Genomic DNA, 26,902 nt, shown 5'->3' with positions numbered 1-26,902 from the left:
TTTTATACAAATCTTACAATTAATGTTTATATATCACAAAAAATATATTTAGTGTAGACACTGTGCACCTCCTTTAAATATACAGCTACAATGCATTGCATTATCACATTGATTTATATCGAAAACGACTGTACCCACAAATAGTCATCAGATGTATACAGTCGGTAACTTTTCATGGGATTCCGATCATAGGTGAAGTTCTGCCCATTATCTTCTACAGGAAAGATTTACAAACCAATGAATGAAAAATATGCAAGTCAATGGGTTTTCTATCCTTACATGAATGTTTGGGAATCTAAGCTACGGCCTTTGGCAGAGTATGAGTGCTTCAAAACAGAAGGCCTGCTAATTCTTGTCCTATGGGACAATTGTTATTTGTTCCCCTGTCAGGCTAATGCATTGGGTAGAAGAGTCTGCAATGGGTGCACCCTTCTTTTTACTCATAGACTCATTCTTCTTTAAATCCTATCTCAAAACCCTTAGTTGGTTCCATCTACTTTGCTAACCTGTGGAGTAAGGGCCAGTCTTGTGCAAGTTCCCGACACCCTTGGGAAGAGCCCAGGTCTGGGCTACCCTCCATGTGTCCTATAGCATCCACAGGGTCTCCATTATTGTTATAATATTGTTATTGGTTCAGCGCCAATGAGATCAAGACCAGGATGTGTTTCATTTGTTGGTTGGCATTCGGCTACCTGAGCAGATCTTCTGCCTTACACCCATATCTATCCTGTGCACTGCAGGCTATCAATATATGACCCTGAATTCTTGATCCTAGGAGGTTGCAAAGGATGAAGCCAACTCCTTCATTGCAGAAATGTCATAGACTGGCAATGGAAGACCATGAGCTGTGAAGACTGGTTAAAGATAATGAGTGAACCCGCACAATCCAATCATCCGTTTACATACATGTTCTTCTGCAAATTAGAATTCTGTAAAAAAAAAAAGGAAACAAACATATAAAGCACCAATTCTCCTTGTGGTGTTCCACAGGGCACCGAGTAAAGCTGATAAATAAGTGCATTAAAAGGTTGGACTCCTGCCCTGAGAACGTTTGTTCGCTGAGGTGGAAGTCTTGAGGTGTGTGTGTGGTTCTCGCCAGGAGATTAGGGTGAAGTATTCGACTTCAGAGCACCAAGAGTTCCTTTGTAAACAAACATTTAAGTCTCCCTTCCTGAGAGAGGGGGGGTAAGAGGCCCGTCTAATATCTTCCTGTATAAATAATACGGGGTTTCCACCCTCGACCTGGGGGGTGGGTTGTCGAAGTTCAAAAGGGATAAAACGGATCCTCAGCTGAAGCACACAGGGCCCACAAACAAGCCGTACAAGTGATCTGCATCCCCGTCATGAAATAGGGCTATGTCCCGAACAGGAAGTAAAGAGGGGTCCATGGGTTCAAAATGGAGGAGGGTCTCTGTTCTGTTAAAAGAGTCTCCGACCTGCAAAGAGACACAGAAGATAAAATATTTGATGTATACTGTGGTCATGAATTTTAATGTAGGCACCCTACACACATCCGTTTTTTACTCCTGTAGTGCACAGCCTGTATGCGATCACAGACCAAATGCAATCCAGACTTCAGGCAAATGCACAGACCGTGGCATCCACAGTCATGTACCTTGGCCCATAGGCTTTGACAGGTCTTATACTGTCCGCAGTTCTGGCCACATTATTAGGTCCTCAGTTGATATGCTATAGCTTCTCACCATCATCATGGCATGAGTTTCTGCCTCTTACCTCACATCCCTGTAGTGTAACCAAGAAGCTCTGGTCCCTTGTGTCAGCCAGAAACTTGACATCTTTGTCGGTGGCGGGATGGCCTGGCCGTGCTACACATATGTATCTCAGCTCCTGACGTACACGCAGACTCTGCAGCCGGAGGAAGCGTAGCTGAACCACATTGAGCTCACTGTACATAAGCTGAGAAGAAGACAGAGACAGCAGAGTCAGTGACTGCTATTACTGCTGTGATGAGTTCTCCCTATCATGGAGGCACTGGTCAGGGACTGTGGCAGCATGCTCTTATTATTTTAGGGTGCGGTATCACCAATCAACCCCCTCAGCACTGAACACATTGAGGTAATTGTATAAAAATGAACATTTAAGATCCACAGGCAACAATAGGGCCTGTCTGCCTGGCCACAGACTGGAATAGCAGCCGGCCACGCTTGATGGAAAAGATGACTGTGCGTTGGCATATTTTTTTGTCGCTGGTCTCCCTGAGCAGTGTTTCTTCTTCAGGAGATCTCCAAATAGGTTGATAGGGTCTTACAAGCTGTGCAATGCTCCATGGAAAAATAGTATGCAAAGTCACTATCATCCAGACAGAAAAGGACTTGCTGCACAGTGCCACCTACTGAAGCCTTAAAACATTTGCACTTACAGTAAACCCCCCAGGAAGCGTGCTGAACCACTGGAATCCTTGTGGTGCCTGGTAGCTCTGGAGCCAAAACTTTACTGGGATCTGCAATCGCAATCATAGCGTCAATGGATGAGCCAGGGGAGAATGCACTAAGAGTGGACTTCTCAAGTACATTCGCTTTAACATGACCCACGGATAGATTGGCCCCAATGCCGTGCTCCGTTTTTTAAGCCGCGGCCCGTTTCCTGTGTTTGGCGCCGTTCTATCCATTGGTACCAGGCTGGGGCTGAAGCACTGGAGGCGTTCCGGGCCGCCCCCAGTCGGAGGAATCCTTCCGGGCCGGGGCTGAAGCCAAACGGAGCCACGTCATAGAGGGACGGGGATTCCTCCCACTGGAGGCGGCCCAGCACGCCTCCAGTGCTTCAGCCCCGGCCCGTTACCCGTAGACGGCGCCGTACACGGGAACCAGGCTCAGTAAATTGGACCGCGGCACCGGCTTCCCTACGACGATCTATCCGCGGATCATGCTAAAGCGAATGTACATGTTGACATGTTGGTACATTCGCTTAAAGTGTTATGTTTGGTGTACCCAAAGATTGGTACACTTGCATGGCTAAAGGAAGCATTTATTTGCTTACCTGGCTCTGCTGGGCATCTACACAGGTTTCCCCCTCAGCTGTAAAGTTGCAGAATACCAGAAAAGAGTCCTGTGGGCTTCCTTGGTTTGGGTCAATATAGTAATAACCTAAAAAGAAGAGAAAAATGAGTTGGTGGTAACATAATGCTGCTCAGCCACCTAACATAGTAGCTCAGTAGCTATTGATTGCACCGATAAAGGAATTGTTGGAGGAAGATGTCATGTGACCCCGGCACACCATAAAGGCTACCATGTTCTGCACGCTGTGAGATGTATAGCTAGTTGTCTATGAGCGACTAGTCTTAGGCCAACACAAGGTAGACGGTCTTGTAATTTTGACCATATGATTTTGTATTTTACGGCGCCATGATGTAACACACTTGTGTTTTTTAAGCTAAAACGTGACCAATCCCTGGCATTGTATCACAATCACGTACCGTTCTGTCAGTATGCCAACATATACAGAGAAAGTATGGCCTTTAACAAGTGTGAACTTGACTTAACAGTGCTATAACTTTATCTTCTAAAAGGCATAAACCCACCGTCCGGTAGCTGAGGATGGACGAGCTTCAGCTCTTTACATGTGCTTGCAGGATTTTCCTTGGTTCCATTTGGTGGAGCAGTCAAGAGCTTTAAGTCTTCTTCTAGACGATGAACAAGATCCCATGGGACGATGTCATTCCAGAACTCATTGTTAGGAAACAGACGCTAGGGAAATTGAGAAACAAAGCAAGGCTCCATCATACCGTACGAGAACCTCCACCTGAGTATAGAAATGCAAAATGGAGGCTTGGACATGCAAATAGTCATTCACTACTGGGGAAATCTGCAGAGCTTTGATGCCTTTGTAGGCAAATGTGACTACTATACAAACAAAGTAGTAATCGTAGTATACACCCATGGCACAGTGTTTGGAAACATCAATGGAGCGTGTAGTAATTTACAGTGTAAACCATACTAAATAAATTTAGGTCAAGCATGAGACAAGAGCTGCTAAAGTCAACATAACCCAGGCTAAACCAGCCATAGTTACTTACTTTTAGGCTCTGAGCACTTATGCTGATAGGAGGCCCCGGAAGTCCAGGTGCACCAGGAGGCCCCTATGGGATATAACCATAAGACATCCTTCATCACTTTGTATTTTACGAATGGATCAAATGGTTTTATGTCTGTCTGGGTGATACTTACTGGTGGTCCTGGAGGGCCTGGTGGTCCTTCTGCCCCTTGGAATCCTTTTGGGCCCTGTAATTATATAAATATATATATATATATATATATATATATATATATATATATATATATATATATATATATATATATATATATAAGTAAGCAATAGTTGAAATGAGAAAAATTCTCCAGCACTCCACTTCCTCTGACTGCCTATCCGCTGTGATATTTCCATAGACAGGATGGACAGGAGCATGATGCAGGCTGTTTTTAGAAGCTGCCTGATGTTGCGGTGACATCGCGCAGCTATTGGACATTACGTCCGGGTGTGGTTTCCCCTGCAGCACCCACAATATGCTCCTCTCTCATTTGTGGAGTTATCGGGGAGAAGGAGCACCGGAGAGCAGAAAAGGTAGTACATTCATCAAGACTAGTAATCTCATACGCCAGTCTTAAGTAAAGCCCCGCACCCTTTTCCCCAGCCAGATTTACTAAGAGCCTCTTAGTACAGCCGGCCACCCCTGCACCCGGTGCAGGCATTGCGCACAGATCTACACCTGTTCAGAGCAATTGCATATCTTTGCTTGGTTTACGCCTGTTTTCAGGCGTAAACCTTTATAAATCAGGCGCGGGAGGTTCCCTCCCCACTTGCCGCCTGCTCCTGCCCGCTAATCAGTCAAGCGGGGGATGCGGCTGGCTTACATCATGGTAAAGGGGAAAATCTGCCCTTTTTTGTGGTGTACGTCAGGGGCGTATGTTAGTAAAAAAGTGAATGTATTTATTACCCTTACCTGCATTCCTTCTGGTCCCTAGCAAAAAAAAATAAAAAAAATGTAAAAATCAGTGTAAGACTGTGCACTAGATACAATAGGTTAGTCAGTTCCTTATCACTTACCGGAGGACCAAGAGGACCGGCAGCACCCTGAGCCCCAGGAGGCCCCATTACTCCCTAGAGGGAAACATACATACAGGCTTTGGTCAGATTTCTCCACAATGTTTTTGTTGTGCAGGAGGATGAGTTAGTAAGATAGATTCAGGCTGTGGAGGATACGTCAAGTCGAGCGTGCATGTATATAGGGGAATCAGAAAAAACAGCTGTTGTCTGATTTACTGATGACACTGGCTTAGGCCATGATCACATGGCGTAAGATAAAAGCCGTTCTGTGACCCGGCCGGGTCAGAGAAGATCATACCGGCCGGTACTGCTGTACCAGCGGGATGATCTTTACTTCTGCTGAATTCGGATGCGGGCAAACCCGCGTGCACCCGCATCCAAATTTACCGCTGCTCACAATGGAGCGTGCGACCAGAGCCATGCGTTCCATAGTGAGCACTGACATGTTTTCTGCGGCCTTTATATAATGAATAGCAGCTGCAGAAAACTGACGTCAGTTTTTTGCGTGGCTGCTAGCGATTCCGGGCCGGAGTGTATACTAGCTGCAGCACATTGAAGTTCAGTATTAATCACGGTCATGTTGCAAATCGGCAACAGCGGCCGTGATTAATACTGAACTTACATTGTGTGAACATAGCCGTAAAGTGGGATACATCACTTATAGGCTCTAATAGGATACACATGAGTGAACATACAGTAAGTAACCCGAACACTCAGCATTTGATTATTGGTGGCTGGACAAGATGTATGCAACCCTAATGTTATGTGAACACAGCCTACAGTGTATACCCCAAACCATTTTTGTATATTAGTAGTTCCTGTATGGGATGATTGGCCACATAATCCAGAAGACGCCCCGTCCACATAGTGACTATTCCCCATTGGTAAGAACCTCTAGAAGCATTTACAGAATATTAGCGGCTCATCTCATAATGCTGGACTTCCATAAGCCGATGACTTGAGGTTTAGCGTTCTTTTAAGGCAGTTCTGAGCCGGCTTATAAACCCATTGAAGAATATGAGGGCTGTGAGTATATGTATATACAGTAGGCTCTGCTCGCATCATGTCTAAGCTTTCTATTGTATATATATTAGGACGAGAATTTCAAAGAATTTAACCATCGTACACCGCTGTATCGGTATACAGTGTTAGCTGTCTTATGGTTATTGCCAGATGCCTCCTTATAGAATAGTGCAATTTACTACTCTTGTATAATGATAGATAGGAGCTGAAGGGAACCCTATGGAACAATTTATATAAATGCCAGGAACTTTCCCAGCATATAGAGCAAATGTCAGGGCTGTGATGTGATGTGAGACTGTGTGTATTCCGAGCAATGTTTCCCACCTACAGGTCTTGGGATCTTAAAAAGGGGTTATCTATGATTAGAAAGACTCTGCTGCTTTCTTCATGCTGGGTGTGGCATTGCATTCTGGCTCTATTCACTTCAGAGGAGCTGAGCTGCAATACTGCATACCCACTGAGGATAGGAGTGGCGCTGTTTCTAGAAGAAAGCAGCTATGTTTTTCCAATCCTGGATAATCTAATCCTTTAATATGTTATGATTTTTATTTTTTCTACAGATAGAACAAATATACGATAAATGAAGATATAGATATATATATTTATTTGATAAATTAAGATAAATGCACTGATAATAATATGAATAAATAAATAATATATAAATAAATGCACAATACTTATAATAACTAGTAAATAATTATATAAAGCTAAATGATCGGCCTGTACCTCGTCTCCTTTCTCCCCCGGAGGACCGTCATTTCCAATGGGACCTTGTTTTCCCTGCAACACAAAAGCTGATCATGTGAGGTTTCTGTCTACAAGAAAAATGGAGAATAACAGTCGGTTTTGGTCAACGATTTTCTAACCTTCAATCCATCTTCGCCTTTTGGCCCAAGCGGTCCATCCATTCCCACTTCACCCTGCAGAGGAGAGAACATCATGTCAGGGATTTTGGGTGATGTATATATGACAAATGTATCTTAGTCATTAATACAATCCCTGTGATTTTACAGTCTCTCCATAGGTTCTTATAGAGTGTAGAGCAGACTTTTTGAAAGTGTCCGGCTCGGTTCGGCAACTTCTCCAAGACTGATGGTCTGAGAACAAGTAAGTTCCCTATTGGTCATAGTTATTGCTGAGAACATTTTATGGTGTAAACCAATGTTAGTATATAACACTATACTAAAAGGAGACATTGAGAAAACCACATACTGTGACTATATATTTCCGTCATGCTAGAGGGCTTTGTAAGTATTGTGTATCCCTTTAGAATAGATAACATTTCATAGGGCTTTAGTGCAGTTTTGTTAGTAAAGGTGATTTCCTACCTTCACCCCTTTAGAGCCTGGAACTCCTTTCTGTCCCCTGAGTCCTGGGATACCCTGGGAGCGAACCGAGATATAACTAAGGATTATAGGCTTCTCCCACACTAATATAGATACAGTCATCTTCTCATTACTCACATATGGTCCTCTCGGTCCTGGGGGTCCCACTGGCCCTCGTCGTCCCTGTGCCCCCTGCAATATTTATCCAGGTTTGTTACATGAGAAAATGAATAGGGAAACAATAGCAGTCCTATAACTAAATCCAACCAGTTCAGTAGTACTAAAGCAGTTCATGTAGTTCAGAATCCTCTTTAGGTTATGGCCATAAAATTCCAAGCTGCTTATGTTCCTTACCTTGGGACCATGAGGGCCACGTGGCGGTCTTAGACCCGCTTTTCCCCTTTTACCCTGGAGGTAAAATGCACTGTTAATACTAAGATATAACTTTAATACTTGCTCAAGCTTTAAAGGGATACTCCAGCAAAAAAAAATCTTTTCAAGTCAACTGGTGGCAGAAAGTGCCAGAGATTTGTAATTTACTTCTATTAAAAATTTTAAGTCTTCCCATGCTTATCAGCTGCTGTATGTCCTGAGGAAAGTGGTGTATTGTTTCCAGTCTGACACAGTACTCTCTGCTGCCACCTCTGTCCATGTCAGGAACTGTCCAGAGTCGGAGCAAATCCCCATAGAAAACCTCTCCTGCTGTAGACAGTTCCTGACATGGACAGAGGTGGCAGCAGACAACACTGTGTCAGACTGGAAAGAATACACCACTTGCTGTAGGACAAGCAGCAGCTGATAAGTACTGGAAGATTTAACATTTTTTATTGGGGTAATTTACAAATCTCTGGCACCAGTTGATTTGAAAGAAAAATTTTGCTGTAAGGCTATGTTCACACTACGTAAGCTACGTAATAATGACGACAACAGTTGTTGCCGATTTGCAACAACGGCCGTGAATACTACATAGTTTGTATAGTGCTGCCCTCAATGGAATCCCGGACGGAGTGTATACACATAGGAGGACATTTATGAAAGGGCGTAAATATACACCTGGGTAAACTGCCCACAGCAACCAATCACAGCTCAGCTTTCATCTCTGGTAAAATATAAGAGAAGCTGTGATTGGTTTCTGTGGGCAGTTTACACCAGATGTATATTTACACCCTTTTATAAATCTCCCCCTTTGTATACACTCCGGCCGAGATCCCTAGCGGCGCCGTGAGAAACTGGCATGTCAGTTTTCTGCGGCTGTTATTCATTAAATAGCGGCTGCAGAAAACCTTGTCAGTTCACACAATGGAGCGTGCGACTCCGGCCGCTCGCTTCATCGTGAGCAATGGAGAATTCTGATGCTGGCACACACTGATGCGCCCGCCTCAGAATTCGGTGGCGGTAAAGGTCATCCGGCCAGTACTGGCCGGGATGATCTTTTCTGACACTGTCCGGTGTCCTACATTGTGTGAACATAGCCTAAGGTTGCAAATTATAGTGTATGATGCCAGACATAATAAATCTTTTTCTGAACAAGCTTGAATGATACAAGAATAAACTGATAGATCCGTATACTGGAAAAAGAAGGAACCTTGCTGGGGTACTGCACTCTTGGGTGATGTTTTTTGTACATACCTTCCTGCCATGACTTCCAGAAGGTCCAGGACGGCCATCTTTCCCCCTCTCACCCTGTAGAATATAGAGATAGCAGGCAGCCATTACTTTTTGGTCAATAAACTAACTGGATTTTGCTGTGTGTTTGTCCAGGAAAACAATAATAATTGTGATAGATTAGATAGAGGCAGCTACAGAAAGCCAGGGCTGGTATAAAAGAGAAAAGAATTGGGGAACTCTATGAGAACAATGTCAAGTAGCGTAAAGCACAAGTAACTGCATGAAGACAGATGGAGCTTTAGCATGTAAGAAAGCATGTGAGCTGGTGTGATCTCCCACGCGTCTGGCACTGTCTGTTCTATATATATATATATATATATATATATATATATATATATATATATATATATAAGTTAAAGTGGCGAGATTAAGAAAGAAGCGAAAATGTTACTATAGCCGAAGAGGAATCGGACTATGACATGGTGCCCTTACTGCTTGGGAAGACTATGCTGCACTTGCCTAGAAATCAGAAATGCGTTGTCATGAAATGACTGATATGGCTGGTTAGGTGTATAAGAAAAGCCGGTCATAGTAGGAGATGGAAGAGGAATTGGTGTTGAGAAGGCGATTGGAACAGGCTGGAGACAGCGAAGAGGAAGACAAGAGCTGGAAGATGCGTTATGTGAGATATGGGAACTCCTTATGTACAGTCCAGACATTTTGTAGAGATAATTTGTGCTTTTGTCTTTCCATCTGGTTCTAATGAACAACTACTGGAACCTCAATGGGAACCTGATGGAACCCATACAAGGCAATAGGAGCTGAGGATATTAGCTGAGATCAGATAGCTGTCCTTTACAAACAGAAACCATGACCATAGCATTACAAAGCCTAAGAGGATGGGAAATAGTACGTAGGGCGTTACAAACCAATACAACCAGTACCTTCTCTCCCTTCTGTCCAGGTCTTCCCTCTTGGCCAGGATTCCCAGGGGATCCCTAGGAGACAAAGAAAGGACATAATATGTATATATCTCCTTATTCCTGATCAGATGAACTGTCATACTCAGTCGCAGACAGGCTCCATTCTAGCAATCTGCACTGTATGCCATCTATTGGAATTCTTATTTTTTTTAAAGCAGGTGAAGTCTGATTCCCATGATGCTAAGATACAGGTCAAGTCATATGCACATGCTATGGCCTTATGTAAGCGGTCCTGTTATAGGACCATACATCCTGAGTTGTACAGATCCATAACAGGGAGCTGTAGACTCCATCTTCTCCTAGATAACTCAGACATGGGTTACTTATTGACAGGTTTACACCTACCACTTGTCCTGGTTCCCCTGGTTTTCCAGGTTGTCCTTTTTCGCCATGTTCACCCTAGTAAAGTAACACCGATATCTATGAAGCCTATTTATAATATTAACAACCTATTGCTTGATGTTTTTATCACATACAACGGCCGTTGTTTTTATTGACTTCAATGCAAATCATTGCATTATGAAAAGAACATCCGTTGTGTAAATTGAAAACAACGGCCGTTATTTTCATAAAAAAAGTACATTGTGTGAACATTGCCTAACACTGACAGCTCCTAGTAATCTATACAGCATACCTCTCTGCCAGGGGCACCGGCTGCTCCACTCTCACCGGCAGCTCCTGGTGGTCCCTTTAAAAGATAATATAATTTAATTGTTATTAATATCCGTATAAAATATCACTAGAACCCATGTATAACAGGGGTCACATATCTCTTACCTGAACTCCAGGAATGCCCTCAGTTCCTGTGTCCCCCTTTGGTCCTTCAGGTCCTGTGACCCCAGGTGGACCTACCGCACCTTTATTTCCAGGTGGGCCTGCTGGACCCTACAGCAGATCACAAGGATTTAGAGAAACAACCTTCCACCCTTACATCAGTGTTCCCCAACACACGGCCCTCCAGCTACAATTCCCATCATGCCATTACACTTACACCCACTCACCGGGTTTCCGCTGTGACCCTGTTCACCCTTCTCTCCTCTTGCTCCATGTGGCCCCTGAAACACAAAATATCATTAAAGTGCGATCAGTTTTGTTTGCTGACAAGTGTATATAGGACAATACTGACACGTACATAGAGAGTCCTGTCTGTAAGGAGGTAGAGAACAAACACAGGAGACTGAGGATCAGTATACTATATACTCTACTGCAGCACATTGTCCCCTTCCCGTCACAAAGACATTGGCAGCAATTATGGAGACTGTGAGGGCGACATGTTATACCGCAAGCAACAGAAAACACCAATGATTTTAAAGCTACTTTCATCCCTTTCCCATACCGGCCAACATTTTCATTTTTTTATCCATGTCTGCCAAGAGCCATAACTTCTTTACTTTCTCACTGATATCTTTAATTAATAAATCAAAGAGCTTTTTTTAATGTAAATATTTTTTTCTGATAGATTTTTCACTACACTGTGTCACAATATACTGCCCCAGTATACAGGGGTGGTGGCGGGAGGATAGGGGATCCTTGGGTTATAGGAGATATATAACCTCCTAGATGCTGTGGAGCTATTGACTTCATCCAGCATCCAGTGGGTTTAATTCCCGGGATCTGAGTTATGTACATCTCAGCCACTTCAAACGGGTGTCAGCTACATCTAGCACCTGCCATATAGCCTTAGCTCCTGTGCCATATTCCCTGGCCATACATGTATATTAAATGTCAGGAAGGTATTAAATGTGTGCTGGATCAGACATTCACACACTGCGTGGTAAGGGTCCGTGCTTGGAAGATGTGCTACGGATCAGAATCACGAAACCCCTGATATCATGATTCATTATAATGCCGTGAGCTCCAAAACAGTTTAAATGTTCATGCTAGTACAGTAGCGCAAACATTTAAACTGTTTGTGAGCTCACAGCATCATTATGAAACATAATACCAAGAGTTCCGTGATTCCGGTTCATAGCACATCTTACATTCAGGGACCGTAATCATGCAAGTGTGAGTGCCCCCTAATACTACTTGTTGTCAGGTCTTGGCCTTTGCTGCAAGTCGCGTCTTACTCATATACATATAAGACCAGGTTCTTTTTATGTTACTAATGTATGCTGGGAAAAGCTCCCAGAGTATCCATAGGGCTCCATGCACCTGATAGACTGTCTCCATTGAGCAGTATGAAATCGCACCATAGACAACAATATTCTATAACACGTTATATCATAAAATGTATACCATACAGTATATAGATTTTGCAATGGACCATATGGACGACATAATCCCAATGTACACCCACACAGCAGGGTACAAGGTAGCCTTCTATTGTAGATATACACTGTGGGCTTTCCCTGGCATGTATGGGGTGGATGGCCAAGATACAGCCGGACCTTAAAGGTTTTGTCACGTGACGCCACTGCCAGGTGGGCACACACTTGTGATGGCACGCCTGCTTTTAAGGTGTAAGGCCGGTTGTACCCTTCTCCCCTGTGGTCGGTGTCCTGCTGGGTTGCTGCTGGGTCCCTTGGGATAGTGTAGTCACGGATGATATAGTCACAGATGGCCAGAGCGGTGTAGTAACCCTCCCGAATAGTGGTACGACCCGCCACCCACAGAAAGGGGAGATGTCCCAAGGTTGCGGTGTAAGTGCTGTGCAGGTGGTAGGGAATAATCACAGACTCCGTTGATAACGTTGGCTTGGTTTACTATCTGAAAATGTGCAACGGTAGTACAGAGGTGCTTAGATATACCCTGGACAAAGTTCCAATAAATACTGAGACGTAAAACCACCAGATCTGCTTGATAAGTTCTGAGTAGGATGTAGAGTTGATAAAGTTGTACTGAGGTAGCCTAGTAGAGAGGAGGGTGCCGTGAGAGTCTCAACCCAAGTAGTAATGTGCTCTGCCAGGATGTTGGAGTGTATAGAAGAATACTTGAAGAAGAAGAAGACAACCTGTGCCTGCGTATTGACTTCCCTATGGTCTTCACACTGCCTTATGCCCACTAGCTTTGGCTGAACCATACTAATAGGTGACACAGGCCCCAGACCTTGTTACCTGGGATGAGCAGAGTGCTGAGGGTTTCATAGACTTTCCAGTAACTTTGCTCCACCCGGAGCAGTTCCTAGCTCTTTGGCTCTGTAGTGGATACTGTTCTGCACTGTTGTAACTCCTAGTCCTCGGCGTGGTTTGAGGTGATCTGTTGGCTAGTGCTCTCCTTAAAGAGGACCTGTCACCCCGATGCCGGGGTGATAGGCCCCGACCCCCCGTTACAGCCCCCTATACTCACCTGATCCCACCGGGTCCCGCTTTTGGATCTGGTCGGGTCACGGAGATATCAGCGCCCGAAGCCCGGCGCACATGCTCACAGGAGAGACCGACGTTCATAGAGAATGAATGGGGAGTCCGATGCTCCGTCATTCTCTATGGGCATCGGACTCTCCTGTCAGCACGTGCGCCGGGCTTCGGGAGCTGATATCTCCGTGACCCGACCGGATCAGGAAGCGGGACCCGGCGGGATCAGGTGAGTATAGGGGGCTGTAACGGGGGGTCGGGAGCCTGTCACCCCGGCACGGGGGTGACAGGTCTCCTTTAAGGGTTTAGCACTGCATTATGCAGGGTATAGGCACTTTAAGAAAGAAGTTTGAAGAGGGCACTGTCCTGCGTCCTACCCATGCAACTAAGACTAAGACTTTTCTGCAGAGGGGACCCGGCAGAGGGCCAGGGCCCAGGTAGAACCCCTGTGGAGAGCTATCTGAGTTGCGCTCTTTTTCCACTGAAGCTTAACTAAGACTCCTCTTTAACCAAAGGGACTAACTTCCTATCCAGCATGTAAGGTGCGCTGTAGCTGGGTGGAAAGAGTGCAATAGAAGAGTAGAGAGGGAGGAGGTGAAAGGACAGAAGAAAGTAAAATTCCTGGTTCACAGAATCTGGTACACATAAACACAATAACCCTTTGAGACACTTCAGCTGTGCAGCTTCCATACTTCAATATACAATACAGCGACATCTAGTGGTCATCTTTAAGTACTACTTTAGCTTCAGCAAGACAAAAGTACAGACTTTTACGAAGGGTGTGAATAGCAGTAACACCCTAGTGGGACACCACATGTACATTAAATGGAGGCCATTGATGTAACATGAACAAAGTCACATGGGTGTTTTAAAGTAAGGGGGTTGTAAGCAAGAAGTAGTTAAAAACTATATAAATTACATAGAGTGTAACAGGTCTAGTTTTCTAACTCCACATACCGGTGCTCCTAGCGGTCCAGGGAAGCCAGGTGTTCCTGGATAGCCTATATCGCCCTGCAATGAAAAGTGAGAACTATAAATTATTGAGAACCATTTGTACACTAGCTGCTTGCAAACCACAACTCCCAATGTGCAGTTGTCAAAGCATGCTGGGAATTATATTTCCTCAACAACTGGCAGACCATAGAGTTACACATCGAGATGGTAGTAGATGGTGTGTGCTAGAGCATTACCTTCATTCCTTGTGGTCGATCTTGTCCTGATCTTCCCATTTTCCCAGGCGGTCCCTGCAATGTATTGTTTCATGATAGTAAGGATGAACTGAAGATAACTTTTTTTCACGTTGACCTTAAAGGGGTAGTCCACCCAAAAAATTTTTCTTTCAAATCAACTGCTACCATGAAGTGCCAGAGATTTGTAATTTACTTCTATTAAAAAATCTCAAGCCTTCCAGTACTTATCAGCTGCTGTATGCCCAACAGGAAGTTGTATTATTTCCAGTCTGGAGAGCAGGAGAGGTTTTCTATGGGGATTTGCTCCTGCTTTGGACAGTTCCTGACATGGACAGAGGAGGCAACAGAGAGCACTGGGTCAGACAGGAAAGAAAACACCACTTCCTGCTGGACACACAGCAGCTGATAAGTACTGGAAGACTTAAGATTTTTTAATAGAAGTGAATTACAAATCTCTGGCACTTTATGGCACCAGTTGATTTGAAAGAAAAAATTTTTTGGTGGACTACCCCTTTAAGGTATCAGTAGGCACCTACCATGTCTCCAATAGGCCCATGGGGTCCAGGTACTCCCATCAATCCAGGTTGGCCCTGAAGAACAACATCAATGTCACTGAACCATATAGAAGTGGTTCCTAGCAGGAAATGTTATTGGATTCATTGGCCCAAACTTGCCCAGAATTATCCATTTTCTTCCCATGTTTTTTAATGGGCAATACAAATACCATCATGCCTTCTCACCTGATGTCCTATCAGACCCTTTTCACCCTTCGAGCCTCGAGTTCCTCTTTCTCCCATAATGCCACTTGGCCCAGGATTTCCAGTACTGCCACGTGGTCCTACTTCTCCCTGGCATAAGATGTATGATGTTAAAGGTAACAAACATGTGGATTGTAGAACAATTATCTATGGAAAACATTGATTATGTCCAAACCTTTTCCCCGGGGGGTCCAGCATCTCCAATGTCTCCAGTTTCCCCCACATCGCCCTAAACAGAGGAAACAATGGAGTCTTCAGAGAACGTGTAATCTCAGCTTTTCTGTCTTAATTAGTTTTTTTTTACTTTTTAAAGGGGCATACCTCCTTTCCTGACACTCCTGGAGGTCCTGGTAGACCCGGCTGACCTCTTTCTCCAGGCTCACCAATAGCTCCAGATGCCCCTATGCTTCCTGGTGGACCAGTGTCACCCTATAAAACAGGAATACATTCATAGTCAGCAGAAATAAAGGGGGAGAGGAAAGAACAGATTGCAGCACTGTGGACCTACATCAGTAGGTACACTGCTATTTGCACAAGCAAAAACTACCCTAAGTTTTATGGGTGTTGATAAATGCGAGAGAAGCTTTGATTTACCTTTCAGGAACAGCATGGACCATCTTCAGCAGGCAGACTGGCATAGCTTGCAGGTACACAGTCCAAGCTACTTCCCTCTCCCTTTGCCCTCACTTCCTGTGTTCTGTCCTGGTCTAGCTATTACTAGAGACAGAATTCCCCTAACAATAAGCATTGGGCAGCAAACTTCGAGCAAAGGAGACACCTACTGGACAAGACTTTAAAGTTTTTCCACTGGGGTATTTTGGTAAATAAAGTGATTTACAAATATGTTCAGAATCACATAAATTATCACATAGAGGGGCGTTGTTTAAAAGGACAATGACCCTTTAAGGTTGTATGCCAGAGATATAACTTAAAGCTCCTGTATGCCATGTGCCATTTATAGTTCCGGTGTCTTTTTATGGGGCAGAAAGGTGTTGGTATGGCTGCTACCTCTAAATCGCCTATAGCTACACCCTTATTATAAACATTGAAAGAGGCTATCCAAATGAAATCATTGTCACAATATGTTTGCAATCTGCTGACAACTATGCCCTCCAAACTTATTGTGCATACTGACCTGATCTCCTTTCTTTCCGACTGGACCTTCCAATCCAGTAGAACCTGGTGCACCCTTGGTTACAAAAGAAGAACATCAGATGGTAAGCAATTTCATTAGGAACAGGTTTTTATATAAAAAAATTAATAAAAAAGTAAAACAAATAATTGAAATAAAAAATATATAAAAAGTAAAATAAAAATTACAATGCTTATTGTTTCCAAAATATTATAGTGAGTATTGTATATGCCTTCATCCACAGGTGTGAAACCTGTGGCCCTCCAGCTGCTGAAAAACTGCAATTCCCATCATGCCTGGACAACTCAAAAAACCAGTAAACAGTCTCCATTGATGTTTCCCTGTAATTAGCTGAATGATAATTTGCATTAATTTAATAAATGAGTCAAAACCCAAAGAAAAAATGCATCAACAGCAACTTCCTGCCAGTCTCCAGGTACAGTAAAAGTTATTGGAAGGGCTAAAAAAAAGTTGTTATACATTAGCGATCAAAGACTTTTAATTTTGGACCCTATAACCTAAGGCGAAGCCTCAGTTTAGATTAATGAGGTGTTACATGGTCTAGTCACATGTTATGGGGTAAGACTCATTTATTAATTACATGACTACACCTTAATGAAACTATACAGACACCTAGCAACGATACAGACACGGACACACAAGCTAAAAGATCTGAGTGCAATGACTAAGGGCTGGATATAACTGGCTGGATAGCGAAACTCATAAGGACGCAGTCTCCTCCCTGTTGTACTGTGCTTGTATAACATTACCATATTATGCAACTGGCATTATAAGTCCTTGCTTTTCTAAGCTGCCTCCATGTATGTGACGCTCCTCACTAAATGGAGAGACTGCTGTCTCCTTACTGCCAGTATGGCAGCACTGTGTACTAGCACTGGTACTAATAGAGTGTCGAAATGATAAACTCACCTGCTCCCCATCCAGCCCACTGACCCCTTGGTCTCCAATAGTTCCGACCATGCCCTAGAACAGAGAATGTGATAATAGTGAGTGCATTGTGGATGTGCGTTCTTGTATGTGAATTCGGCCTCAGACAGACTCACCTTCTCTCCTTTCTCACCGGGAGGCCCCTCGATTCCAGCAAGTCCTTCTCGGCCCTAAAATAGAAGCAAGCAGAGAAATGAGAGTGACAGTGATAAATTAGCCTATCCTAGAGATATACTATGGTATGCTATGGTGTAAATTGTAGTATTCGTGATGCATGACCCTGAACGGATTGTTCAGTCCAGCCTATAAACAATGGAGACCGATTTAAGGTTTTTTTTTCAAAATATATTTTTATTTGAATTTTCATAGTATGTAGACAAAGACAATAGCATTTGCCCACACATATAACCAAGAGTTATAGCAAACGTACAAAAAGTACATAAAAAAATTCAACTTATTTTTGGTGGAAAAAACCCTACTCACTGTGTATCCTATGGGTCCCGCATCGCCTTCAGTTCCAGGGGGGCCAGGATCTCCTGGAGGACCACTCTTCCCAGTCTCCCCATCAGGACCAGGATTACCAGGTGGACCCTACAAAAGAAGGAAATTACTACTTATATAAAGGGAATATATCAGCTGTAATTCAGGTTCCTGACACTGTTAGATAGATATTAGGGTAAGGAGACACACGGCACCTTTCATAGATCTGTCTGTGCTTCCAGAACATAAAAATATGCTTTTATTCTCCAGTGCGTAGTGTCAGTCAGGTGTTTCCAAGCTCCTGGAGTGCTGCAGTCTCCCCGCTCCCCTTCTGCATGATTCACATTCAGGTAGAATGAGCCCAAACAGGGATAGGGATGGGAGGGGGGGCGAGGTGGCATTACAGCTTGAAGCAATACAGAAATTGAGGCTCATGCTCTGACTTCTGTCAGGGATGTCCAGCAGATCCACACAAGAACAATTCAATGGCATCATGGAATAAGATGCATGCTATTTGTATTATTTTTTTGTTGTTGCCAGGATTACTCCTCATGTGTCCTTTATACTAGATGTACTAGGTAGGCCAAGAGCACAACCAAAAGCTGCAGAGAAATTTTCCATAGCATGTGAACACGATAGAGAAATACTCAGGTGTAGAGGATGCCAGACAGGGTGGAAATCTGTGCCAAATCCAACACACCTGAGCAGAAGCCATCCTCTTATATAAACAGTATATATTATGTATATAAGAGGATCTTTATCTTCAGCAGCCCTGTCTGAAAAGATGGCACAGTTATGGCAGCAGCTTGCAATACTCCATGTTCCCTGTTGAGGCGCAATAGGAGAAATAAAAACCTGATGTTTGCCTATATGGTACAGCATAGGCTATTAGAGAATATTGTAGAGATTCTTGTGTATTCCTTGTTACCTGCTTTAGCTGATGTGGCAGGCATGGCTGGTTACATTGATTCCTATTTCCCCACTGAAATGATTTCCTAATGCTGCCTATGTTTCCTACACAAGTGGACGTGGTTCTGGCTGAATGCTGTGGCTGTAATGTGGGACCTTAACATTTTTGGAATACAGATTTTCTCAACTTTTTTTTTTTTAGGAATTTTTATTAAAAAATTCAATGGCAACCACAGTATATAGATCAATATCAAGCAAGTTTAATACACTTACAGGGGGTCCCGGCAGGCCCTTGTCACCAGTCTCACCCATACGACCCTGAAAACCCAAAGAAGAATTGATAAGGAAATGTAGAATCACAAGTATATCTACAAGTAGCTGGGAAGATATTTTACTATATGAAACTGTATAAATTGATCAATATGTTATTAGTACTGCATTATTACCGGTGGTCCAGAGGGTCCTCTTTCTCCTTGAGCACCGGGTGGTCCCTTAATAACAAGATTTAATGTAAGAAATCAAATTAGAAGTAGGAAAACATATTCTCAAACACAGGGAAATGTATTAACCTGCAGCTTGGACTATAACAACTAAAACTGTGCAAGAAAATGTGCAGTGTGGACTGAAGTCGTCGTCGTCATCATCATCATCATCATCATCATGTAATGCGCATTTACCTTTAAACCAACTTTTCCTGGAGGTCCTGGCATTCCCGGTGGACCAATTTCCCCCTGAAAAAGTAGAAATGATAAGTCATGCATGAGTTCTCATGTACATTCCCTAATATGTTAGGAGTTTCACGATTTGCAGTTACAGGTTTGCTTCCATCATACCCCATAGACTAATAATGGGGCCATCCTGAGAACCTGGATGGAGATCGCTGCCAGCCCTGACCTTCTCCCCCCCCCTCATTATAATGATCCCAGCACTTACCCCGACCAATCAAAACGTTTGCCATGTCACAATTTCTTTGTCTTTTTTTTTTTTTAAGAAATCACCCAAGATATAGCAAATGTGTATATCAAACACGGACACGGTCCTCACCTTCTCACCGGGGTATCCTGTCCGACCTCTTTGACCAGAAGGACCTGGAAAACCCTGTAAGGTAAAAGTAATATTACCCTTCTGTCTCTTTACTGAAGCAGCATTATCATATAAAGCCGGCATCTAAGGGCCCTATTACACGGAGCGATAATTGGACCAATCAGTCAGATGCAGACGATTATCGCTCCAGGTGATAGAGACAATGATCAACCAATGACTACCATCATCAGTTGATCAGGTCCCGCACACTCCAGCTTCAGAGCGGCCTGTCTTAGCTGACAGGCCGTTCAGCCAATCACTGCCCGCGGGGATCCTGGCCAGTCATTGGCTGAGTGGCCTGTCAGCCAATGATGTCCCTGCAACCCTTGTTAAACGATTATCGGACCGTGTTATAGGCCCAGTAAACAGTTATTACTGGGCCCCCATCGGCCTGTGTAATAGGACCCTAAGGGCAAAGGCTGCACAGACATCGCTAACGTTATATACACAGCCCTTGCTAAACGATTATCGAGCCGTGTAATAGGCCGATCTAACAGATTGGGGCTCGCTTGCAGGAGGCATTGGGCCATCTATTACCGCCCTTACCCACAGGGGTGTAGATTTATAGCTGCAGTTTGTGTCCTCTTTTTTCCATCTATAACTTTTAAAGGTCAATAAGCAGCTATGGAATAAAGAACATTATTACACATATACTATAATCCTCTGTGAGCTAAGCGGCTTGGACTATATATTAAATTGAAAGAACTAGATGGACCCCCATTTTAAAGCCACTGGAGTACCCCTTTAAGACCATAGTGTTAGAGGGTCTTGATAAATACCCCCAATGAATCTTTCCAATACATTTATTAGTAGTAGAACGTTTCTAAGCTTTCCAGTGCAAAGTGAGCAGCTTTCCTTCCATTCAGACTGGAGGATCCTTATAGGTCACTCTTCCTTCTATCTCCTCTTCCTCAGTGAAAGTGAATGCACTTTAAGAAAACACTCTATACACTTACATACATGCCCACAGGTCCTTGGGGTCCTTCAGGGCCTTGTTTTCCAGTGAAGCCCTGTAAGACAATGTACAGACGACCAACAATGAGGTGAAGAAAAGAAAAGTCTTTTATAGCGATGGACAATGCTAACAATAGGCATTATGCAGACACATGTCCAGTATATGGTGGATCTGCTTACCCTCTCTCCCATAGGTCCTGGCTCTCCATCCGGCCCTGGTCTACCAAGAAGACCCTAAATAAACAAAGAGGAGTATGATCGTGCAGACTGACTGCAAACTGTATGAGAAGCCTAAAGGTGTCCATACAAGCTATTAGTCCTGTCCTCCGTATATACATGCATACTCAGTTTGGAGAATAAAGGAAAGACTCAGATTTCTTCTCTTTTCAAATCCATTTCTGGCTTTGGCTGTAAAAATCTGGGAGATATCTGTTGGTGTAATGAGGCCCTTTGTCAGCCCAGGAGAGGCCATTGCTAGTGTGGGAATGCTAGAGTAGGGACCATGTCTCTGAGGACACCTTAGCATGGTGACATGGTGCACTCTATTTGATCAAATGGTTTGCTAAGATCCTCATTTCTTAATATCTATAGAGCAGGTTTTTATCGTGTGTACACTGGGGGTAGTATGTATGGTAAGCGCTTGAACAGGTTGCTGCTGCACTTTTTTGTTTTTTGTTTGTACTTTAGGCAGATGCAGCGTGCAACCTACAGTGTGAACAGAGACATATGGCAATTTGCCAAGTTCTGTTTTTTTTTTAATGTCATAGAGACATGTCAAAAGTTTTTTTTTTTAAACGACAGTGACGCTTTAAGGGTTTGTCTGACAACCTTGTTCATACGTTGGTGGAGATTTATCAAACATGGTGTAAAGTGAAATTGGCTCAGTTGCCCCTAGCAACCAATCAGATTCCACCTTTCATTTTCTAAATAATCTGTGAGGAATAAAAGGTGGAATCTGATTGGTTGCTAGGGGCAACTGGGCCTGTTTCACTTTACACCATGTTTGATAAATTTTTGTATTGTATTGTCAGTCCTATCCAAGTGAATGAGGCCGAGCAGCAATACCACCCACAGCCTGTAGAAAACAAGCGTCTACTCACTGGTGGGCCTGGAGGTCCGTCTCTGCCTGTCACCCCACGAGGTCCTGGAATACCCTGCAAAGAGTGACGAGACACATCGCCTTAGGAACATCATAAAAGTCAGTCCGTAGAGTAATGCATATATTAATTGTAGACCTGTATCTACTCAACCATATTGTAGACAAGTCTTTCGGGTCACATACAGGATGCACTGGCTTTCTTTGGCATGAAAATAAACATTGACAAACCAGTTATCAATACTTACCGGAGATCCCCGGATCCCAGGAGCCCCGGCTGCACCTATTGGCCCCTGAAATAATAACAGAAATAGTTAATATTCTGCCGTGTATATATTGGTGACTTAGGTCACTCTATGATATTCAACTAAAATACTGTGCAGCTGATGCCAATGGGCAAAGCAGGTGAATAGGCAACAAGCAGCAAGAGACGGTGGGCAGACAAGTCAGGATGTTATACAACAGCTGGGTTATTCATACAATGGCTGCACTGTCTATGGAGACCTCTGCCGCCCCCGACTCATATCAGGGAAAGGAACCTGTGGTCCTCCCACTTTTTGCAAAACTACAATTTCCATCATGCTTGGCCGTCCAAGCATGGTGATATTTGTAGTTTTGCAAAAAGTGGGGAGGCCATAGATTTCCCAATCCATCCTCTATATTGTCAATATATAAATAGATTGAATAAGTATATTACAGGAGAGCCATAACAGATATCATCAGGACAAAATCACATGATATGAAGCATCCCGCAGAGAATACAAGGAGTGAAGAGATGTAGAAGTGCTGGGATTTGTGAAGCGCCTGGTGCAGGGCCAAGCGCCATGCCGTATAATGGGTATATATAGTGCATAGTGGGAACCTGTATACCAGGCAGTCCTTCTGCGCCCTCTGGACCTGGAACACCCCGATGACCCTGAATGAGGAATAAAAGAAAAAGACATCAATGTAACTTTTTTGTATTATTTATTTATTTTTTAAATCAACATAGCGTTGTACATTGTATGCGGACTATAAAGGGTTTTCTGGTACTATTGGTAGTATCAGGGTTTTGTAGGCTATAACTAACTACAATGTGTTCTAGAAGCCTTTGTGCAGCCCCTTACTGATCTGGGATTGGCCATGATGAGATGCTGATGTGCACCAAGCAGAAGGCTGGCTGACATTGGCCTCATCAACTTGGCGCAGTCGCATCTCCCCATGTATAATATCAGATTGCACAGAAGAGAGGGACCAATTCTTTAAAGCGGTACTCTGGTGAAAGAAAATGTTTACAAATCAACTGGTGTCAGAAAGTTAGACAGATTTGTAATCTATTTAAAAAATCTCCAATCTTCCAGTACGTATCAGCTGCTGTATGTCCTGCAGGAAGTGGTGTATTCTTTCCAGTCTAACACAGTGCTCTCTACTGCCACCTCTGTCCATGTCAGGAACTGACCAGAGCAGTAGCAAATCCCCATAGAAACCCTCTCCTGCTCTGGACAGTTCTTGACATGGACAGAGATGGCAGCAGGGAGCACTGTGTCAGACTGGAAAGAATACACCACTTCCTGCAGGACATACAGCAGCTGATAAGTTCTGGAAGACTGGAGATTTTTAAATAGAAGAAAATTAAAAATCTGTATTCGATTTGAAAGAATAAAAAAATCACCGGCGTCCCCCTTTTAAGACCCGAGTATTAGAGGGTCTTGATACATACTTTTACTATTTTTAAGTAGAATTAATTCACAAATCTGTATAATTCTGAGTTGAGTTGTAAACAATTTTTTCTGTGGCGTACCCCTTTAAAGGTATGTTCACACTCTGATGAGTAAAAAATATCTTGTGCAAACATGTCAGAAGTATTCCCGATTGGTGGTCTACATATCCCCACTGATTGCTAGAACAAGGGGGGAGAAGCATGTGCAGACAAGGGCAGCTTCTACTGAAGTCCATGTCAATGGTGCAGCCGCAGCTGGGGGAGAATGTGTTCCATGTGCACGTCTCCTGGCTATATCTAGTGATCCTGTAACTCGATGCGTGACTTGTCTCTGTGACATGTTAAAAGTTTTTTGAAGTGACATATTTTGTAACAAAAAGTGAACTTGGTGCTAGGGTTACTTTCAAGGAACTAAAGCTACATGTCAGGGATCTTCTGGTTCTCTATTGATTCCTGCATGTCCATGGTTTTCTGATGAGGTCCTCATAGTTGGGGGGTCACCTCCAGGAGCTGGTTAGTGCTGCACCCCTACACCTTCCTCTACAGGTAACAGGCACCTAGATATCCAAGTGTCACTTACTGAAGGTCCTGGTAATCCGACAAGACCTCTCTGTCCCATGCGTCCCTGGAATATACAAGACATATTGTAAACTATACAGGCTACGGTAGACAAAGTTTGTTATTGGCGCTAAAGATACCGCTAGACAGAAGTACTAGAGCAGCAGTGGGTGGAAACCAATGGAAATGTTCTTAGGTTTTCATGGTTCCACCTGTGAAGAACCCAGAAGGGCTGAAAACTTCTTGGCGTGTTTCTTTTCTGTCCATATAAAGAGCCTAATGCTCCAAGTGACTTATACATCAGGCCTGGCGCAGTCTGGTTACCCGGTTTCCTCTTGGTCCGGTCATTCCCTTTGGTCCATCCGGCCCACGGTTTCCCTAAATTCCAAAGGACAAACAGCAAATTATAATTATACGGAAGGATGACATGTTTAATATCTTTAGGCTATGTTCACACAATGTACTATTTTTAAAAACAACGGCCGTTCTTTTCATACTGCAATGAAATACATTGAAGTCAATGTTTTAAAGGCAAACAACGGCCATTCAGGAAGGGGCACATTTTTATTTTTGCGTTTTCGCTTTTTCCTCCTTGTGTTTAAAAGGCCATAGCACTTGTGTTTTTTCACCTACAGACCCACATGAGCCCTTATTTTTTGCGCCACTAATTGTACTTTACAATGGGCAGACTTAATTTTTCCATAAAGTATGCTGTGAAATTGAAAAAAAAAGGAATTTGTTTTCATGTTGGGGGGTTTCGCGTTTACGCCATTCGTTCTATAGTACAACATGTTATATATGTTCCTCAAGTCGGTACGATTACAACGATATGTAATGTATATGAATTTTATTTAATCTGACAGTTTTTAAAAAATTTAAACCTTTAAAAAAAATGTGTGTTTAAAATTGCTCTATTCCCAGTTTTATCACGCTTTTACCTTTTGGTGTATGGGGCTGTGTGAGGTGTTAGTTTTTGCGCCATGATCTGTACTTTCTATTTTTTGCATATATGCAACGTTTTGATCACTTTTTATTATAATTTTTTTGGAGTTGATGCGCCCAAAAATGCACAATTGTGCACTTTGGCGGGTTTTTGCACTTACGCCATTTACCGTGTCAGATCCAGAATGTAATAATTTATTAGTTCAGGCAATTACGCACGCGGCGATACCAAACATGTTTGTATATTTATTGATTTTTATTTAAAAATGGGAAAAGGGGGGTGATTTAAACTTTTATTAGGGAAGGGATTTTTCATTAATAAAAACACTTTTTTTTTACATTATACTTTAACATTTAGTCCCCCTGGGGGACTTTTAGTATTACTGCAGTGATCTCCCTAAGATTCTGTATTAGGCTATGTTTACACAGCGTAAAAGTACGTCCGTTCGCAGATTGCGGGGGGAGACACTAGACACCAGGGAAAGAGGCAGATCATACATTTGAATGCAGCTGTCAGTTTTGACAGCTGCATTTAAATGTATAATAAGCGGGCGCGACGATTGGACCGCAGTCGAAATCTCGGGCTACACATAGCACCCGGGATCGCGGCGGTTCAGAGCAGGGTCGCCGTGCCCCCAGAGTGCAAACCTCCAAACCCAACACCATGAACTAACCTTTGGTCCGTCGCTGCCATTTGCACCAGGTGGTCCTATTTGTCCTTCATCACCCTAAATCAATGACAAAGATAAATTCAGTGTATACATTCTAACAGGAACGTGAATAAAGACGTGTACAGACGGTATATTCATGGCAGTGTTTTTATTCTTGGACACGTGTGTAAACACACAACTGTTTTAGTAAATGCATTGGAATCCTGGATTGAAAGTTCAATGAAAGTTGCATTGTTCTGTCCCTCTGTTATTCCTCCTGGAAATTCAAAAATGAATACCCAACTGGGAGTTACCATTCCCTTTGTCAGTAGGGGGGTGTTCATACCGAGCCTAGCATGGTCAGTACCGATTGTCTGTCCGAGTTTGTCATGCACCAATGAAAAGAGTACAGTAGCTCCAAGATGCTAATATATATACGTTTCCAGTAGGGATAACAGAGGTACGGCACAATGTAGAGGGTTGCTCTGGAACAGGTATTTCATGAGGCAATACCAAAGTATTTACAAACCAGTCACATCAGATGAGCAGATAGGCCCTCTATTCATAGAAGGATATTGTTATATATCATCCCTTACATAATAGGCTATACTCCACTCACCAGGGCTCCGGATGTGCCGATAAGTCCCTTTGCACCTGCAAACCCTATAAATCCAGGTTGCCCTTGTTTCCCAGGAGGACCTTTAGGGCCAGGGGGTCCAAAGCAACCCTAAAAGACATACACCAGGAATGAATGGCTGGAGGATCATCCGGGTGAGGTGATAGGAGATATAGGTTATGGTCCTTACCTTGTCCCCTTTGACCCCTGGATCTCCTTTCTCTCCTTCTGCGGCGGCCCGACCCTATGATAAAGAGCACAGTGTTATGGTTAGTACTACTGGCTCTATAATAACCTATGGGAGTTATAATAGTCTAGTGCTCCTCTAACCAGCATCACACAGGCCTTCCCAGACCCTTTTGATAATTTAGCCCATATTCTCCATAGTACCATGAGAAGCTTGTACCTTTAGGCAGTGTTCCCCAACCTGTGGCTCTCAAACTACAACTCCCACCATGTCCAAAAAGCTGAAGTAATATCTAATAGTATTTGCATCTCCAAAAAGACGTCAGCACATTACCTTTTCTCCGGGCAGCCCAGTCATTCCAGACCAGCCGATTAATCCCTGTAGAACAAAAAATATTTAGCAACCTT

At 43.4% G+C, this 26,902-nt stretch overlaps 1 protein-coding gene across 3 annotated transcripts in view; it reads right to left on the bottom strand.

The window, feature by feature from the left end:
* Positions 1-26,902, bottom strand: part of LOC138766004 (collagen alpha-2(I) chain-like) — a 159,126-nt gene continuing 132,224 nt past the window's right edge. For 2 of the 3 annotated variants that reach the window (XM_069943254.1, XM_069943255.1), the window contains exons 24-68: positions 26,829-26,873; positions 26,499-26,552; positions 26,312-26,419; positions 25,717-25,770; positions 24,425-24,478; positions 24,123-24,167; positions 22,706-22,759; positions 22,092-22,136; positions 21,848-21,901; positions 20,928-20,981; positions 20,750-20,803; positions 19,755-19,808; positions 19,388-19,441; positions 19,157-19,201; positions 18,984-19,028; positions 17,805-17,912; positions 17,438-17,491; positions 17,304-17,357; positions 16,377-16,430; positions 15,563-15,670; positions 15,417-15,470; positions 15,224-15,331; positions 15,020-15,073; positions 14,484-14,537; positions 14,251-14,304; positions 11,002-11,055; positions 10,778-10,885; positions 10,635-10,688; positions 10,346-10,399; positions 9,962-10,015; positions 9,039-9,092; positions 7,764-7,817; positions 7,548-7,601; positions 7,413-7,466; positions 6,951-7,004; positions 6,811-6,864; positions 5,062-5,115; positions 4,958-4,975; positions 4,185-4,238; positions 4,034-4,096; positions 3,539-3,704; positions 2,998-3,104; positions 2,381-2,461; positions 1,735-1,917; positions 1-1,436 (exon numbers count right to left, since the gene is read on the bottom strand). In XM_069943254.1, the coding sequence (XP_069799355.1) occupies positions 1,287-1,436; positions 1,735-1,917; positions 2,381-2,461; positions 2,998-3,104; positions 3,539-3,704; positions 4,034-4,096; positions 4,185-4,238; positions 4,958-4,975; positions 5,062-5,115; positions 6,811-6,864; positions 6,951-7,004; positions 7,413-7,466; positions 7,548-7,601; positions 7,764-7,817; positions 9,039-9,092; positions 9,962-10,015; positions 10,346-10,399; positions 10,635-10,688; positions 10,778-10,885; positions 11,002-11,055; positions 14,251-14,304; positions 14,484-14,537; positions 15,020-15,073; positions 15,224-15,331; positions 15,417-15,470; positions 15,563-15,670; positions 16,377-16,430; positions 17,304-17,357; positions 17,438-17,491; positions 17,805-17,912; positions 18,984-19,028; positions 19,157-19,201; positions 19,388-19,441; positions 19,755-19,808; positions 20,750-20,803; positions 20,928-20,981; positions 21,848-21,901; positions 22,092-22,136; positions 22,706-22,759; positions 24,123-24,167; positions 24,425-24,478; positions 25,717-25,770; positions 26,312-26,419; positions 26,499-26,552; positions 26,829-26,873 (3,045 nt within the window). In that variant the 3' untranslated portion in view covers positions 1-1,286. The remainder of the gene's footprint in view (positions 1,437-1,734; positions 1,918-2,380; positions 2,462-2,997; positions 3,105-3,538; positions 3,705-4,033; positions 4,097-4,184; positions 4,239-4,957; positions 4,976-5,061; positions 5,116-6,810; positions 6,865-6,950; positions 7,005-7,412; positions 7,467-7,547; positions 7,602-7,763; positions 7,818-9,038; positions 9,093-9,961; positions 10,016-10,345; positions 10,400-10,634; positions 10,689-10,777; positions 10,886-11,001; positions 11,056-14,250; positions 14,305-14,483; positions 14,538-15,019; positions 15,074-15,223; positions 15,332-15,416; positions 15,471-15,562; positions 15,671-16,376; positions 16,431-17,303; positions 17,358-17,437; positions 17,492-17,804; positions 17,913-18,983; positions 19,029-19,156; positions 19,202-19,387; positions 19,442-19,754; positions 19,809-20,749; positions 20,804-20,927; positions 20,982-21,847; positions 21,902-22,091; positions 22,137-22,705; positions 22,760-24,122; positions 24,168-24,424; positions 24,479-25,716; positions 25,771-26,311; positions 26,420-26,498; positions 26,553-26,828; positions 26,874-26,902) is intronic. The other variant, XM_069943256.1, reaches the window with a different exon arrangement.

The sequence above is a fragment of the Dendropsophus ebraccatus genome, chromosome 10 (genome assembly GCF_027789765.1).
Source record: "Dendropsophus ebraccatus isolate aDenEbr1 chromosome 10, aDenEbr1.pat, whole genome shotgun sequence".
Classification (NCBI taxonomy): domain Eukaryota; kingdom Metazoa; phylum Chordata; class Amphibia; order Anura; family Hylidae; genus Dendropsophus; species Dendropsophus ebraccatus.
Note: the sequence above shows the minus strand (reverse complement) of the source record. Positions and strands in the feature narration are given on the sequence as shown.